The 19,051-nt window shown below is 37.9% G+C and overlaps 2 protein-coding genes across 2 annotated transcripts in view; both read left to right on the top strand.

Moving 5' to 3' along the window:
• hecw1b (HECT, C2 and WW domain containing E3 ubiquitin protein ligase 1b) overlaps positions 1-6,640 on the top strand; it is a 131,304-nt gene extending 124,664 nt beyond the window's left edge. Inside the window, exon 29 of the mRNA XM_066723374.1 lies at positions 2,556-6,640. Within this exon, the coding sequence (XP_066579471.1) occupies positions 2,556-2,667 (112 nt within the window). The 3' untranslated portion in view covers positions 2,668-6,640. The remainder of the gene's footprint in view (positions 1-2,555) is intronic.
• A 3,053-nt stretch (positions 6,641-9,693) lies between these two features.
• The window catches only part of stk17a (serine/threonine kinase 17a), a 36,116-nt gene continuing 26,758 nt past the window's right edge, over positions 9,694-19,051 (top strand). Inside the window, exon 1 of the mRNA XM_066723370.1 lies at positions 9,694-10,079. Within this exon, the coding sequence (XP_066579467.1) occupies positions 9,919-10,079 (161 nt within the window). The 5' untranslated portion in view covers positions 9,694-9,918. The remainder of the gene's footprint in view (positions 10,080-19,051) is intronic.

Raw genomic sequence — 19,051 nt, 5'->3', positions numbered from 1 at the left:
GCCAAAGAGGTGGGTTGGGCATACAAAGCTGTCATTAAACTCCTATCTTTTCTTCGGCCAACAGCCTAGCATTGATTTCAGCTGACCTACCAGTTTTGCTTTCTCCATATTGTAGAGCAGCATAATTGAAATTAAACTCCTGACTCGTTCCGAATTGTCAGAGAGCGAATTGCTTGCGTTGTTTTTAATCTTTTCTTTCCTCTGCACTTTCTCAGTTCCTGCTGGGTTCTTACACTACAGTCAATATATGATGTAACTAAAAATCAGTTGTTTTTGCACTGTTTTGCACTGTCAGGGAAATTTTTAAAAGGAACAACTTAATTAACTCCTTTCAAACAGTATATATAAAATGCATTCTGCTTTCTGTGTCTTGGAATGACATCCATGCAGTTTTTCAGTTACACAAACCAGACTCCTTTGAACATCAGGGTTTATATGTTTACAGGTCCATTTGTATTACACATCAAAGCACTTATTCTGTAAGTATCCCCATTCTTATATACTGTCCTAACTATCATGTATGACTGTAATTAACTTTGGCCTGTTTTTAAGATAAAGTCACAGCAGATCAACGTTGATGTTTTCACTAGTATGGAAACCATGGGCATTTGTCAGCCATCAAATGTGTATGTGATAATTATTATTACCCGATTTCTTAGCAGACTTACAATTCTTACAACATATCACATTCTTTTTACATTTGAACCCATTTATACAGCTGGGCAAATACTGGAGCAATCTAGGTAAAGGTCCTTGCTCAAGGATACAACAGCAGTGCCCCCACCTGAACCCATAACCCTCAACTCACACAGTCCAGATCCCTAACCACTACTCCACACTGCCGCCACGCTGTTAGAAGCCATACAGACCAGTCTGTGCCATGGCATGACAGATGATGTTTACATGGTTGGCTAGGAATTAATCGCTGCCAAGTTGGTTGACAAGTATAGCCGGGGAAGCAATGACAAGTTGTGTTGCTGTAGGTACTCATGCAGGTATTCCTTACTACTTTACTACTATTGTTTTTGTGTTCGAAGGTGCACAGGGAAAGAAGATTGGGTTATAATTCAAGCTTTGTGTTAGATTGATTTTAGTCATTAAAAGAAAGTATTAAACTCATAATAAATGGTGCATCTCTGATCGAAATAGACAAATATATGGGTTTATGTCAATGATTTGACAGATTTCTTCTAAAATGTGTTTCTTAGTTATTCTGGGTTATTTAACTAACATTCAAATTATTTAGAATATCAATCTGAAATGAGTAACTAAATTCTGGGAAATATACAGAAACAAATTCAATCATTTCAAACAAAAGCCTTTTCCTTTTCCATTATGTTTGAGTCATCCGTTTGAAGGTATGGATTTGAAGAAATTTAAGATATTCAAGGAGCAATATTCAAAGCAGCTGTATTTCTCTTGAGCGCAAGAGCAATTACTGATTTTGCTCTTGGATCCCTGTAAAGTAGTACTGATGTTCTGAACAGAAGAACACTGAGAATTCATTTTTTATAGTTCTTCGTACACGAGTATCAGTCAGTGCTAATCTCAAAGTATTCATTTGTATAAAGTTGTCTGGTAGTGATGACCCACAACAAAAATATATATATGGTGGAGGTTGGTTTCCCTGATTTGAGCTGTGTTCACCCATATCAACTCTGGAGTGTTTTCAAAGCAGTAACGAGGGTAGTCACATTTGCAGATGATGAATTTATCCTGTGACATCCAGGCTGACTTTGGATCTACTAGAGTAGGAACATATCTTGAACATATCATATATAACATCTCATATATCCAGGTGAACCTGGGTTCAGATGCAGATGCAAATCATTTCAAAGACTGTATTCATCCCTGGTAATCAACGTCAGCCTCTTATCATACCTCCGCACATACAAACTCATCTGATCATGATCTTCTCAACCTTGGAATATGACGGTTTCACAGTGCATGAAAGGACTAAGGACAGGTGCATCGGTGGAGGTCACTGCATGGTGGTAGAGCTGTGATTTGAATTAATAGGGATGCGTACAGGAGGACAAACAACTGCTGCTGTTATGAGCTCGCAGTGGGATGGTAATATGTAGTGGAAAGGGATCATGTCAAACCCGGGGGTGAAATCCCACTGCGGCGTTCGTACAGCAGGGCGAAGTTGAAAATGTGCCTTGGTGAACTGTGATTTATGTCACCCTGGAGCCACCCTCGGGCGACTTCCCACTGGGATGTAAGGCTGTGGCAGTCTGATTCAGATTAGGGTCTTTTTAGCATGTTAAATTGACCACATCTGTGGTTCATCAATGGAAGCAGATGAAATATAGGTGTCATGTTCATTTAATCCTCTGCATCTTTCTCTCTTTCGACACACTGCACTGAGGGAGAAACCCATGTTCTATTCCTTTTCTCTGCTTGTTTTTGCATTTTTATTATTTTCTGTACTTTGCTGCCCCTTCGTTAATAAACCCAATTTCCAGATCTGGTATAAGTCTGGTTGTCATAGCCATAGCCCAAGCATCAGTTTATGAAAAAGTAACCCACTTTCATTATCCTGTCTTTTCCAGGGCTCACACGTGTTTCAACCGCCTTGATCTCCCCCCTTACCCCTCCTACACAATGCTCTATGAGAAGTTGTTGATTGCGGTGGAGGAAACCAGCACCTTTGGGCTAGAGTGAAGAACAGAGACTTCAAAATGTTCCCATCGTTGGAAATAACAGATCGGGTTTTTTTTTCATACTATTTTGATTTTCAAGAGACCGTACCATTGTTGTTGGGTTTTATTTTTGTGTGTGTGTGTGTTTCTTTTTTAAATATGTATATCAGGACTGAAAATAACCTCTGCATGTCTAACTCACCTGATGTAATGTACCTTTTCAAGGGGCTTGCACAAACCAAGATGTATGCAATAGCAAATACCTGACTCCAGCCTACTCTACACCTAGACGTCACCCACAGGCCCACCAACACTCTCATCCGTCGAGCTACGGGTCAGCGGTTCTGTATCATAACACACTTTGATCTACACCTCGCCTGGCCTCGCCACTTGAGCAGGAGGAGCACGAAGAGAGACACGTCAGCATCCATTTCAGGTACATTTCGGGACAACACCAGAATCTGTGCCACAGCTGACACAGACGGAGGAAGAATGTTTTGTGACTACAAACCAAACAAACAAACAAACAAGAAAGGAACGTTCTTTTTTGTGTAATTTCTTTGTACAGAAGTCTTTTGCTAAGAAAACAACAAAAAACTAAAAAAAGTTTTGTTTTGCTTATGTTTTTGTTTCGAAATGTTTTTTTTTTTTTTTTTTTTTACATTTTAACAATGGCTTTACTCAATGACTTTGATTAATATATGTAGTGGAAGTGAAGCCGGCCAGCGTCCATCTCACAAGACCTAAGAAGATATCCTTGTGCTTAATGCAATACATCATGTCAGTGTCCTTCTGGGGAATGGCTCTCATTTTAAAGCATGATTGATGTTTGTTTCCTTCAAATACACAGTGTTTAATGGAAGGCTAGGAAGACTAATTGTGTTACTTAAGACCTTTTTTTTAAATTCCTCACACATTCATAGAGGTATGTTGAGTTGGAGTTGTTCATTCGTTTCAGGCTTCTTTGAGGAAAAGACAACCTCATTTTTGGAAATCTCTCATCATTGAGTCCATGTGAAGGTCAGATCTTAGAGAAATGTAAAACCGTAACCATCCTTTTCGAAGGGCTGCCTTTACGTTGCACTGAAATTGCTGCAGAGTATGTGTAGGCTGGTCACCGATACGAACGCTTTGTATCAATCGAAAGACTAACCACCTCACCTGGAGAATAAAAGCTATGCATGATTCTCAAGCAAAAGTTATTCCTGCTCAACTTTTGCTACGGATCAAAATGTATTGTCAAATTCAAACCAGTGTGCTAGTTTACTCACAGATGATGACACTTATTAGCCAACAAGTTTCGTGGTGCATATTGTGGGCAGGGTTTGGGTTTAAGTGGAGTGACGCAGCCTTTTGACTTTTGAAAGCAGAGGTCAGGTTATATATGAGAGTGTGTGGCTGAAAAGGAAAAGTAAAGCGCCAAACCTATAGTGTAAAAAACAACAGAGTAGTGGGGGTGCAGAAGAGAGACAGCTTCACAGGAACATCACCATATGTTGATAGATTAGGCCCAGAAGAGCATTAATCTAAGGAAGCAATTGAGGTTACACAAGGGTCTTCTGGCCTGAAACCTCTTGAGTACCAACAGGGGAGGCAACAAAAATGTGTGATTTTTGTATTGAAAGGATCACACACAAACATAAAAAGTCAGTGGTGTTATCAGAGTCTGATTATTTTTCCAAGGGTTGAGCTCTATACTAACATAATCTGTCTGACACCTCCAGTTTTGATCTCTAGTAAAACTTGAGTCTTATATTTAGTCTAGAAAAGCTTTTGAGTGATATCAGAATTCCTTGTTTTTCTTTCTCTGAGGAAACAGCCTTTTTCACCCATATCATAGGATTAAGTCTGAGATTACTCTAGATCAGGAGTTAATTCAAGAAAAAAAATTGTAAATTACTAATGATGAGAATAAACAGTCGGAAAACTGTGAAAAGTGAAGTTGAGGGTTTTCAGGAGATGAATATACTGCAGTCCTTCTCTACAATGCAGACCTGGCCTATGGTATAGAGTGGTGTGACCTCAGAGAGAGGATGTGTAGGAGTCATGTTGGAGATGCACTACCCTGTGACCTCCTAAGATTTGGAAAAGAAAATAATAAAAACAAAAATACCCAGAGTGCCCGCACCGTATTTAAAGTATGGATACATGCCATTCTTGCTGTTGTACATAGTATGTATTGGGCTGCATTTTTATTCTCTAACCACACTCTCATTCCCCTCATTGGGTTTGTTTGTTTATTTATGTATGTTACTCAGATGTATTGGTTATTTATTTGTGTTTCTTTCTGTTGTAAATCATCTGCATTTTGTGTGTTGGTGCCAGATTCTAATTGTGGCCAGCCAGTCTCCGGGCCCAAGGTTGAAACTGTACTGTGTTCAGGATATCGTCATTGGAGTTAGTATTTTGTACATTACCTGTATTATGTAAGTGAAAAGGAAGAGATGTGAAGGGCCTGTGTAGATCACAAAACCGTGCTGAATGTGTCATGTTGCTGTTTAATAGAAGGGTGTCATTTAGCAAATCCAGTCATTTGATTGTTTTAAACACGTAGTTGGCCCCACGTAGGTGCTGTTTGTTTTTGTTTTGATGAATATTTGTGTTACAGACATAAAACACTGTTCACTTATATTGAATACAATACAATTTAATACAACACAATATTGAAACAGAACAGTTTAATTCTGAGTAGAAGTGTGTTTGTTGGCTTTCATGATATATCACTATATCACACAATCAGTCACAGACTAAAGTTTGGACACCTTTAATATAATATGGATTGAGTACGGACATAAGATACCAATATTTATGTTTGTTTTGGCAGTCCCTGTCTTAACTCGGTTCAGTCACCTGGAATATATTATGATTATTCCCTATGATGATGATTTTTTTTTTTTTTATGAACCTTGAAAATGTGTCATTACTAAAATAAAACGTTAGATAAACTATCTATTGAAGGGAAAGAATTGTTAGGTAACCACAATCGAGAGCGAGACTGTGAACAGTTCTGGTCTTCAGCGTCTTCAGGGTAAATGTGATGAACGATTCATTCGGTTGGACATGTGTAGTTGTTTTGAAGGGAATGCAGATATAAAATTAATTAAGTGCAATTGTGTGTTTTGATCTAAGCGAAAGTAGTTATGTTTGGAAAATAAATCTGTCGATGTGTGAATGGAGTACTAAGGGGGAAAAAATCTGAATTGAATGACTGAAACTACATTGAAGCTGGTTATGAGATTAGAGATTCATTGAAGTTCAGAACTTTCACAAAACTGTCCCCTGGTAATTAATGCGTCAAAAGGACCAATCAAATGACATATTTTATTCAGTAGAATTATTGGCTGTAATGCCATTATTTATATATTTATTTATTTATTTATTGGTGTATTTATTTATTGGTGTGTTTGTTTAAATTGTTTTAATATCCGTTTAATATTTATTTATATACATTACGTATCTCTGAATAAAAGCCCACTTGTGTAAATAATAATATTTTGTTGATGTCTAATCAATGTCCTAAAGACCATTACATAATGAATTGTCCAAGTATTTTTATTACAGTTGTCTAAAAATGTGAAAACTTGACCACAAGTTTATAAAGTTGTCACCCCCCCCCACCCTGCCTTTTTTTTAATGGTATGCAAACCATGTCTTTAAAGTGTACCGTCTTCAAAAGGAATGTGAGGAACTGGACTGAATAGTCTGAGTGTTGGAATTCATTGTTACTGTAACCATTCACCCGTACCTTTTAGAAAGCTGATCTTGAAGGGATTAGTCTACTTGTCATTCTGCAGCTTTCATACTGACCTGCACATGTTCATCTATTTTAGTTATTTTTTACTTTTTTGTCCCAAAAGACTCGTGTCAAGGATGTGCTCAATAAATGGCTGATTTGCTTTGTTTTTAATAACAGGTCACTTAATTCTCAGGCTGCGCTTTCTATTTAATCATATCACTGTAGACGAATGTCAATAAACAATCACTTTGTAATGCAATGCTTTGTCTGTATTTCTTATTATCCAATCATGTCATAAAAAATATATATTAGAAAGGCATGGGTTAGTATATAGATTATTCAAATCAGTGGTATTAAAAAACTCCATGAAAAATATGACGTGAGTGGAAGAGAGTGCTTATATCAATTTAACTATGTGTAGGAGAGGATGAAGAACATTTTTCATGTTTTCTCAGCAGAGGGGCATTTGTCTGACAATGGCAGCGCACTGGTAAAGAGGAAACATCCCGAGAAAGGAGAGGAAGGCGGTTGTTTGTGCTACCCAGAGACCTTTGTTTTAAATATGACCCTTTTTATGAGAGGACACGGGCGAGGACGACCAGTCTGTGACTTAAGCCTGCTAGAGTGACCTACAATAACAAGAGTATTGGTGCAGTCTGGTTGTTTCAGAGTGTAAAGCCAGTCTTATTTGGAAAAAGAGAAAAAGCAACAGCTGTTGTTGGTGATACGGCATGGGTACTGGCTCTTGTGTAATCCTGATAAGACTATTCCTTTATTTTTACATTTGTACATTTTTTCAGTTGTTAGGATTTGTTATTTATTTATTTACTGTTATTACTGATTTGACTCCTGTCCTGGACTCTGAAGCAGGGGGTTGTGGGTTCAATCCCGGGGCGGGGGTCACTGCTGTTGTACCCTTGATCAAGGTACTTTACCTGCATTTCTCTAGTAAGAACTCAGCTGTATAAATGGGTAGTTGTATGTCAAAATAATGTGATATATTGTAACAATTATACGTTGCCCTGGATAATTGTGACCTGCTTAAATATAATAATATTTTCAATTGTTCCTATTCTACCTTAGTATTTATACATTCAGGGCTGAAGTTATTGATGTTATGCTGTCAATCCACAGCTTTTCTAGAAGGCATGGAGAAGCCTACATTTTTGCTGAACTGATTAAAAATAAATAATATGGAAAGGAAGTTTAATAGACGAACAGTGTTTTACAGAGGGTCCTAGGGTAGAGCCAGTATGCTGGGGAATGCAACCATTTAAACCTTGAAATTCCTCACTATCAATCACGTCCCTCGGTCACAGCCCATCTTACACATTTTAACAGATGTTCACATATTGTGAAATAATACCAAGTGTATTCCACACAGAGATACCATTAATATACCTTAAAAACAAAATATGTTTCTTTTGAAGGTTATTTGCTTAGGATTCCAGGATCGTATGAGGTGCAGCTAATATCTTCCAGAAACATCTGACATCAATTAAAAGTTTAACATAACATATTTGGTAGCATAACTTGTGAAAGGGAACCTCATTACACATTAGAGAATAATGTAAAAAATAACATTACAGCCTGAGTAAAGTTAGTTTATTAAAGGATTTGTTTTCAAAGCTTAATACCAAAATGGGCATTCTATCAAATGTTATGTCCAGTAATGGCATTTGTATTATTTATTCATCTGATATTTACATTCAAGGGGAAAAAATATGGAAAAATGTTCAGACACTCCAGTTATGCTGTTGTTAATGTAGATGTGTATGAATGCATGTTCATGCCTTCGAACACCTAAGGCTTGTTTTTCACTGTTCGTGGGCAAACTGTGGACAAATTGATAGTTTGAGTTACACAACAACTATTGTGCAAAGAAAGTGAGCCTATCTATTGTTAAAGGAAGACATTCAATAGTTGTAAAACATAAACAAAAAAGCAGGAAATCACAGTTAGTAATGTGATCTCAAAACCACATTTTACATTTATGCTTTATTTTGTGATTTTTAATTTGAGTAATTCATGTTTTGCAGTTGCACACCAGTTTACTCACACATGGGGCTTCAGCAGCAGTATCATTTTTTTACCCATTCGAGGAACCATGAATCAATTCCTTTATCTTCCACCCAATAATCAGGCTAGAGGCCACAAAAAGAGGCATCACTTCTGTATCGTGCCATTGGATTTTCTGTATTCTGTGGCTAAGCAGGATATTCATATGAATTTCTAAACTGTCACATGAAAATTAACTGCTCAAAGCATTAGCATTTTAATGCAACAACAACAATAATAATAATAATAATAATAATAATAATAATAATAATAATTTTGTATTGGACTGGGTTTCAAGAATGAGTTCCTAAAATATATTCAATTCCAGCTTGTTTAGCATGTATATTGTATGTCTGTATTCTCCACTTCAGCCAGCAGAGGGCAGAGTGAGTTCTCTATCAATCATTATAAGCCATTTAATTTGCTACCCTCTCAAACAATCTTATTATTATTATTATTATTATTATTATTATTATTATTATTATTATTATTATTATTATTGCAGCAAGGATGTATCACTCATAGTCTATGATTACCAGTGAATGATTGTTTTTGTGTTTATTTATACAGCACTTGTTTAAATATAAAATATGTACAGGAGACAAAAGACTAAGTATGGCAGATAATGCAAATAAAAGTACTGTAGTGCTATGTAGCAATCTGGAAGCAGTGTCAAAGCACGGACCCCCTAAAACACAGACTGATCTTCTGTATAAAGTGAACAGAACATCAACCCGGATGATCCCAGTACAGGTGAGCGATGAAGACCAGCTTCGAGAGACCTCTGTGACTTCCGCCTAGACGTGTGCTTGTGGGTTTCAGATCATGCTGGAGATAAGTGACTAACTGAAGGCACAGCGTGGCTGGGGGCTCTGATGGGAGTCATGGGCATGTGTTGGTCTGTGTAACTGCCTTCAGTGCTCCCATGGCTTCCTGCATGTGTGTTACAGTCGACAGTGGTCCCATGGCACACACATGTGGCAAGAGCATCAGTGTGGCAGCACTGTTTTGACTAGGCCTTACAAACTGGCATCAGTCCCAACGAGCACGAAGGGTGTCCTCAAAGGGTCTACCCCGCCACCCCTATTGTAGCAAGAGGTAAAACAAGCAAAACATGTGTGCACGTATGTGCAGTCTGGACATCAATGCACTTGGCATGGCCTGCATGCAGTGACACTGGTCGTACAGTGTAGCAGCCCCGGAGCTCCTCCCCTTTTGGCAGAGGGGGCTGTCAATCAGACGCGGTGTGAGGCGGCTCAGTCAGTCAGTCCGTCCGCCGCTGCCGGAGGAGAGGCTTCAGTCCCGGCACACTGAGCCCCGCAGACGCCCGTGATCGCAGCGGCGTCTTCCAGCTGCGCGACGGGACCCCGAGCACTGCGAGTCGGCGTTGCGTGTGAGCTGCCGTCCGCGTCTGCGCAGCCTCGGCGCGGGTGTAGTGTGTAGTGCGCCGTCCCGAGCGGCCCCGAGCGGACCCGAGGCATGATCCCCGACTGCCCCCGCAGCGCCGAGCCCAGGAGCCGGCCGCGATGCCCCGGCCAGACCCCCAGCCGGCCGGGGCTGCTGTGCGAAATCCAGACCGCCGTCCGGACCGAGCCGCTGGCCGAGCACTACTGCCTCATCCCCGGCAAGGAGCTGGGCAGGTGAGAGACCCCAGCTTCAGTTCAGCCGGAGCTGCTCTGCATGTGAAGATTTAAAAAAGCGCTTGTTATGTTTTACGATGGACATTGAATTGGTATTACTGTATTACTATATACGCCCAGCAATGATACTTAATGAGCTAACAGTAATAGAAAACAGTAACTTTGTCTACTTAAGGAGCAACTGCCAAAAATGACTGTTGAAATGGAAGAGGTTAGGGGTTGAAGGCTACCATTGGATTCAAGCCCTTATCTGTTTTCTTGCATATTCCTGTGCAGGGTTTTAGTGAGATGTCATTTAAGCCTGATTTAAACCATTTCTTGAGTGATTGTCATCCAAATAGTACTCCATTTGGTATCTATTTGTCCTGGTGAGTTCATGCATGCTTCACACATTGATTGAGCCTACATGTGAGGTAGAAGGTCAATAGAAACAAAAAGTCTGTTACAGTATTATACAGTCTAGTATTATATTAAGTTTGGTTTGTGCAAATGCATGCACAGTTAGATTTGAGTTTAAATAATGTCAAACAGATGCAAGTGCATTGGTAAGACTACAACAAACATTGTGTTGCATGGACCTATTTTCAGTGTAGTATGGATCCGTCTTTTTACAACCATTGGCAACACCTCTCACCTTCAAGGTTGAAATTTAAAATAAAGGCGTATGTACTTCCTGCTGTAATACAGAAGACATTTAATATGTCATTCTTTTAATACTGTAAGAGATTAGGCTGTCTCAGTGATTTCTGGATGATGGAATACCATCATTTATAAAAGCCTGGGACAGCTCTCTACTTTTAAAATATGATTCATATGCCAGGAGATTCTGCAAACATTCCCATGCGGAGATTTAGGATTGATGTCCGAACTTCCTGCCAAGTGTAAAGCAGCTCCTGCCGCAGACTGTGCAGTAGTTGCCAAACCCAGCTTCTTAATACAGCGCTTGGAAAGTCTGCAGATTTTTGTGGCGGCCCTCGCTTGGTCATTTTTATTTAGTGTAGACTGTATCAGATGTGGAATTCAGCCTTCCAGTGCTTTTATGTTTTCTCAGTCTGCCTATCTCGACACCAACCTCGCTGACTTGAGCAACTTTATTCAAAAGCGCGGGGTGGAGACCTCACATGCCTATCAGGGTTTGTCAGTTTGTGGATTAAAAAGTCTTTTGAGAGACATTTTCCTAATAGGGAAAAAGATCCCCCTCGTATGAGGAACTCTGAAGTAACAGGGATTGGCTCGTGATATTAACAAGGAATTGATTTCACCCTGCGTTCTTGCCTCGGCTCCCATCGACGGCGTTGAGCTATGGCCAGAATACTTAACATGCACCCACTAACAATCAGTATGCAGACCACATGACATTCAGATGTTTAAAGAAACCGCGAGAAGCAGGGTAATGCAAGGACGAGGGATTGCTTTTTTATTGACAACTGATATATTTAACTAAGATGTGGTGGGAGGTATATTCTATATGGGCAATTTGCTAATAAGTAGACTTTTGTACATTGCTTTCCTGGTGGTGTATTTCACAGTGCAAATGAAGGTTGTTTGCATGTTATAGGCCTGCATTTGAATAATTTTTTCCACCTTGTATTCTGCACAGTAAACAATTTTATACTAGTTGTATACCACAGATCGCACAATTTACCCCTGTCCCCAAACTGGAGTTTTGACTTTTTGTTGTACGATATGTGTATCGATATATCAATTAAAACAATTTGGATGCCAAACTTTAAAGTCCGCTCAGTAGGAGAATGTTTCTAAAAGTACAAAATAAACATACAAACTTCTATAATAACTTCAAGGTTATTGGAAGTTTATTGAAATGAAAAGGATGATAATCAGCCATTAACCTGCACCTCTCCAGTTATAAGTGGATAAACAGTGATGAAGGAGATAAAGCTAAAGCCATGTTCCGTAATTGGATTACACCTATTGTAATCTGTAGTTATGTATTTTAGTTTCTGTTATTGTTGCATTTAAATTATATTGCTTAAAAGGTATAGTGATATAAGAATAAGATGATAATTATACATGTGGCAGAATATTACCTGCTGTGACATGGTGTGCTATTAGTTACAAAGAATGTTAATTACATTATTAAAAATTATATTTTGAAATATAAGGTTTACTGGATTATAATCTCTCTTCCTTTGTGTACACATTGTCTTTGTTCAGTGTCAATTTTGATTACAAATATGGAATACAAATTTCTAACATTTTTACTTGTCACTTGAACGATGTCAAACAAAGATCAATGATTAACATTCCTAAATAGGTGGACCGTGAACTGAAGAAAATGTAAATCTCGTGAAGCCTAAGGGTATAACCACTACAAAAGGAATAGGCTATGTCTTATGGTCGGTTGACAAGTCACTGCCTTGAGGCATTAGAAATATCGCTCAGTCAATATGCAATTCTCCTTATAGACCTTTGTGCTTCTCTTCCAAACAACTGAAGACTATGTATACCTGCATGCTGACCTTTTAGATGCATGGCAACATTAAAACAAAACACAATATTTCTATGATCTAGTCTAGGCAATGCACAAATATCAAAATCCCTGGGGATTCACTTGGCTGACTTCCTGCATAATGTGTTTCTCAGTTCGGGGCCTTCACTACATTTAGTGTAGGGGAGTATGCATTGAGCTCAGGGACAGAAGAATGTTTCAATTTTATAATCAGAAAATGAACAAATCTAAACAAACCTATCTTAAAAAAGGCAAAAGCATTTATTTAAGCATCATATTAAATCTGCAAACCGTAAGAGTACTTTAGTAAATCATTGAAATATAAAATAATATAAATGTCCAGAATTACTTGCTTACATTGTTTGGTATCATCAGATTGAAACATATTTTGCTATAATTATTCGTTTTCTCATATCGTATTCTGCTTTTATTTGTTTTTTAAGACATGAATTATTGGAAATTATCTTGCAGTTTTTTTGTTCTTACTATTACATTAACTGAATTGATACTCCTTTGATTCCTCGTCTCTTAGTTGTTGTTCTTGTTACAGTATATCGTTCTTTCCCATTGTTAATAACTATTTCTGCAAAACGAACTACCAAAAAAAAAAAAAAAAACCTGAAGGAAAAGATTAATCCTTGCTCAGTATAGGGACAAGGCAACTAATTATACTGGTTTGCACACCTTTTTTGCATCATGCTGTACTGTATTAATTAGCTGTACATAACTTTACAGCAAATATTTCCTTCCTCAGAATAGTTGATCTCATTATCTTTTAGACATAGTAGGCTATACTATCCTAGTGTTTATTGTTTAGTCTTATATTATGTTAAGATTTTGACATGCTTATAATGGCAGGACCCAGTCAGGATATGCTGTGAAACATGTTTCAGCATTCCATGGTGTTCTCTTTCCCAAACACAGTGACCTCAAATGGACATTTCTACTGTGATGCTAAACAATTTAACTGTAAAATGCTTGGCAGAGCACCCTTAGACATGGACTGATAGTGATTGGCAGGCACACTTTTGGCCGTAAACCCATGAATGTAGTTGCAATTATCCCATAAGAAGTACATGTTCAATGAGCTACACTCCAGATGTTTTAAAACTGGGGAGGAAACTCGCTTGATAGTAATTAATGTTCACTGAATAAGCATGAGCATGACCAACACCTGCCGTGTAAAACTGAAAGTGTACTTACACAGCTGGGTTAGGAATGAAGGGGCTGCTTACAGTAGGTTTCTGCATACACACATCAATCTGTTTGAACTCAGTAGAATAGTTTGAAGTCCTTTTTTTAATGAACACAACATTGACCTGTCTCTGCAAAGAAACATTTTTGAACTGCTCCACTTCAGCTGCACTCCGGCCCGATAGTGGCTGATCCAGCTCGGCTCCACTTTCTGGCTCAAATGAAATAATGAACCGTGTGATCATCATTTGAAAGAAAGGGATATCACTGATTTGCAAAAAATGAATAATTTTTATCTTAAACTTAATTCTGACTTTTTTTTCCACAAAATCCATCCAGTGTTTGAACGCCATGAAGAATGACAAAAAGTCTGAAAGGGCCAATCAGTCATAAACTTAAACTTAACTCATATTTTGTAATATAAACTCAAATTTTCAGGTCCCTGAAGGATTCTGTTAGAACTTAGAAATGGGCCATCTTTGAGATCAAATGTATAATAATGCAGACGGGTCAAATTCTATAAAACCAGAAAATTTGCTTCCAAACATTCCCATCTCATTTGAGGCTTTTAACATGACATTTGTTTTAAAAAGTTGGAGCGCAGAGCAAGCAAAATTTTCCTGGCTCCAGCTCCAGGCCAAAACTGTCTGCTCCACTCTCCAGCTCCGCTCTGCTCCAAAGCCCTGAATATAATACAGTTCGGACAATGGGAATGTAGCACTTTGACCTTTTTCAACACCATTCCATAATCAGGAAATACTTTATTGCCGATGCCAAGCTGATACAGATGAGTTCCCTTGATTGTGTGCAGGCTACGCATTGCATGCAGAACAGCTGCCTACAATAGTGTTTAACTAGAGCAAATAATAGGTTTCAGGAATTAAAACCTTGCCACTTCAGTCATGCCCAACTGGGACTGTTTTGTTGTTGGATAAAATTGCAGCTAGAAAATCTGTTTTAGTTTCTTCAGCACATTTTGGTTCAGTTTTATCCTCCAAATGGGCAGAGGTGGCTTTTATTTTAATATTGAAAATGGAATTGATATCTGAAAGTATCAATGTATTGATGATCAAGAAAGTTGTAATCATGAAGATGCTAAAACCAAAAGTGAAGTATGACATCTTTAAATTGTTGGCAGGTCAGTATGAAGGCAATTTGCTGCAGTGTGTGAGTTAAATTAAAAATCAGAATGCATGGCAGAGGGCTATCGTTTCAAAACTACAGATTTATCTGCAATACTGGTCCCATTGTTCATTGTGCCTCTAGACTTCCTTCAGTTATTGGAACAGATTCCCACACTGCGTCAAATGCTATTATTAAGGGCAATTGAAGTAGCTTTGGTGAATTGCTTATTGTAAAAGCAGTTTAAGAATCTATGCTATTATTAGTGACAAAAGAGAATGGGACCTAAACGGAACAGTTCAGTTGCCAAAAGATTTGAATAAGCTCTTCATATTTTCAAGTTTTTCGGTATAGAAACTGATAACTGCACGTATAACTTTAAAACTTACACGGGGTAGGGAAAAGTAAATAGCGCTTTTCTTCCACAAGGGAAAATCCCAGAAATTATATTGTTAAGAGGAAGGAAAAACAAGCCTTCTATGAGAGAACCTGGAGCCAGGCCCTATAGATGCTGCGGTGCTTGACCCTCACAGATTGTGACATGAGAGGTTTTGAACTTCCTCCGAATCAAGGCCTGGAAGAGTGTCCGCACATATTCTCTATTGAATGGGCACTTCCTGAATAAACTGGCTGGTCTGATAATTAACCCTTTGTACTTTTTAAGGAGAAATGCCTCAGTATTGAGTGAAAAACTAAATACATATAATTTTATCAACCAGACTTTATTTTCTGGCATTTTGTGTTCTTGTTTTCTTTATTCATTCATGAAATTCCATTATCAGTGATCTGTGTACCAGATTTCATAACTAAGAATATTCAGATAGTACTTTGTATCTTCTTTTTTTGGTATTACTCTTTATAAGTAATTCATAATCCTTGTTGTGTGAGGCCTTAACTGATGATTACAATATAGTTCAGGTTCCTGAATGGCCTAAATTGTGCGTGAGTGTGGGGTGGGGGGGGTTGTGCTAGAAAAATAATGGAAAGTGACGAGAACATGTGTATCAACAACCTGACTGAGAGAGTTAAGCTGTACTGTTTTGAATCATGAAAGCTGTTAACACTTACAATGAACATCAATTATAATGCGTGTTAAATTGAAAGCACTCAAAGGGTATCTTAAACAGCTTTTTTCAATTGTAAAAGCAGATGACACAATAATAACACCATTAAGATAAGTGTTAATAAGAGAATGTGTGACTGATATTAAAATTAAATGTATACTTATTTATATTAATTCTGGAAAATAGTAAAGGATGAATTTGTGTGTAAATTTAAATATAGATAACTAATGTGTGTGCAGCAAAATTAAATGGTGAATATCATTGTTTCAAATGAAGGTTGGCATTTTTTTCCCCCACTAGGTTATATAACCTAATCAACCTGTTTTTCTTCAAAAGAAAAAGAAACAAAGCAAGGGATAAACTTGGAGAGATTATTGCAGCCTGTCTGGATTAGTCTTTAAAGTTAATTTCTCTAAATGCAATAAATCAGTAATTTGCTCACTTGAATACTGCAGTAATCCCATTTTAGGATTGATACACTGGTAATTAGTCTACAAAGCTGTCTGAGTTTCAGGGCCAGTATGGTCTAATCTGAAATCAGGCTAAAGCCAGACATCCCCCGCTTTAAAATAATAGATTTGGTTGTTAATTCCTGTGTTTTACTGTTGTATACCATTTAACAGGTAGTGAATTTCCTGTCAGCTTTAATGTACAGTCTCCGTTTTGTTATGTGCGTTTGTCTAGCCTACAAGTACTGTTATCTTTTCCCCTTCTGAATATCTTTGACCTTCAATCTATTATGTTCTTCATGTTGTAGTATGTATTACTTTTAATATTTTCCATTTAAGTGTAGTTGTTTTAAGTCAGCATAGGTTTGTTTGCAGATGGTTGTGTAACTGCTTTCGGCCTTTGCTTGGTAACCAAAGCTATGAGCAGAATGCAGTGCCAAAACAAATGAGTCCTCATAAACACCTGCAAAACTAAGGTAAAGCTGAAATTATATTACTTCCAAGGTTATTTAGTTTCAGTTGCATTCCAGTTACTTTGGGAACAGCCAGTATGCTAGAGTGTGCTGTTCACAGAGGAGAAACTTTAAAGCAAGAACAGACTTTGTTCTTCCCCAGCTTCCAGCAGAAACCCCACTGCTCTGATACTTCGTGTCATTCGAAACCAATGGAGTAAATCATTTAACATGAGTTGTGCATGGGATTATATGGTCCAGTGCTGGTGGTTCATGAACTGAACTTTTGTGGTAATAAAGTACATTTAAAAAAAGTGTCCATATCAAGAGTTAAAGGCCTGCTTGAAAATATCTCCGAAAGACACCTCGTAATTCCACGCTTTATTCAAGTGTGATCACTTCCTTTAAAGCAGTGCCATGTTCACCCCTTTTCTTGCAAGCAGAGAAATTGTAATTCAGCGTCGATGACGTGATGTTTTGGTCTTTCCGAACAGTTAGAGATGTGCCAGATTTTCTCCTTCTCTTCAAAAACTCAGCACGTACAAAAACAAGCCAGCAATCAAACAATAAAATGGTTCTTTCAAGCATCAATTATACAGATATAAGCCTCATTACCATATTTTAACTGCAAGCAAACTTTTTTGATTGATGCAGATTTAATCTTTTATTAGGACAGTTTGTTCGCTGCCTGAATTACAGTGTATTTTAATATGCAGTCTGATACCAAAGCACATGTACTGAGCAGTGAACAGAGCTTGTAGGACAGTCTCCAGGGTCATATAAGGGTAAACTGTATAACCCTTACTAATCCTTCCTTTAGTCAACCCCATACTGTCCATAAATCAGATGCCCAAATAATACTGCTAGACTTCTGTCTCCTTTATGGAGTTTGAAAGTTTTTTCTCTCCCAAATAGACTTCTGTGTTCCTTTCTCCCCACAGTCACTGTTGTGCAGCATATAATGACATCACTGCTCTACTTTTCACGCTTTCTGTCTCGCTCTGCCAGTGACAGCATCTGCTACTCAGTGCCAAAGTGGTCGGCTGAGAGGAAAAACAAGGGAGATTTTTGAAAGCCCCCACTTATTATTGAGCACATCTTTAAATCCTGGTGTGCAGTCTGTTCGTAAAGCTTTGCAAATCTCTGGTTTTGGCCGAGACTGAAGCTGGGGGCATGCACTGCATAGACTGGGGCAATCCGGTATAGTTCCTAGTTAAATGCCGTTTTAAAATTGAGTGCTATGCTACTTTAACCTTGGTCTCATTATTTGGTGTTAATGGTACGGTCTGATTTATCCAATGCCATGTCAGCTCTGAATTTCCTTAACAAGTATCTCTTGAAACCTTAATAGTGAAGCTTTTAAAGGTGTGAAATGGTTGCTCTGTTTTAAAACAGGGTAGTATAAAATAATGGAGCAGCTTTAAATATTATTCCTAAGCACAACTTGTTCCAAATTAGACAGTTTTTTTGTGATTTTGATATAATTTAAGATTAAATTAACCAGTTGTGTAAAACATATAATTAAAAATATCTCAATATAGGCCTACTTATTTTTTTCTTATCTCTGCCGTATTGTCGTTCTCATAACCTTGACCGATCAAAACATTTACCTACCTAGAAATTGCTTATTAGAAAAGTGTATTCTATGGAATATGCCTATATATTTTTACATAGCAGAAAGTTGCTTCTTTCAATAGATTATAATCCTGTACCCTATCAATTTTCTTTTTTTTTTTTTTCAGTAGTATAATAAAGTAGCCTCTGCCCTCTGAATAAAGTAACAATTACATTTTGTAATGTAGTTTAGATCAGGATTTTGTTATTCTTTTAAATGTGATCTATATGACTGCTTAGTTATGTTCTGTAAAGTCATCCAAAATGCAAACTTAAGCCCAAAGAATGTGAGCCCCTTTGAACAGTCCTCGTTACAGCACCGTGCCTTATTTATTACATTTTTTGTCATGTGCCAGAGCTGTTTAAATTATGGCACTTTTCTGAGGTATTCAAAAAATGCTCTCTGTCCTGGATCTGAATGGATGACCTTTTGCTTTCTCGGGTCACATGTCAGAGCTTATTATTCCCCAATGTCACGGGCATGCAGTGTAAACAAGCTTCCAGTTACAGTTCAGGGGTTTTTAAAGAACTGGCTGCTTTTGTCCTCAAAATCAAGTGAAAAGACCTGGTGTGCCTGCAGCTCTAGATGATCTCCTCCAGTTGTTCT

Source organism: Amia ocellicauda, chromosome 2, assembly GCF_036373705.1.
Source record: "Amia ocellicauda isolate fAmiCal2 chromosome 2, fAmiCal2.hap1, whole genome shotgun sequence".
Taxonomy (NCBI): domain Eukaryota; kingdom Metazoa; phylum Chordata; class Actinopteri; order Amiiformes; family Amiidae; genus Amia; species Amia ocellicauda.
Note: the sequence above shows the minus strand (reverse complement) of the source record. Positions and strands in the feature narration are given on the sequence as shown.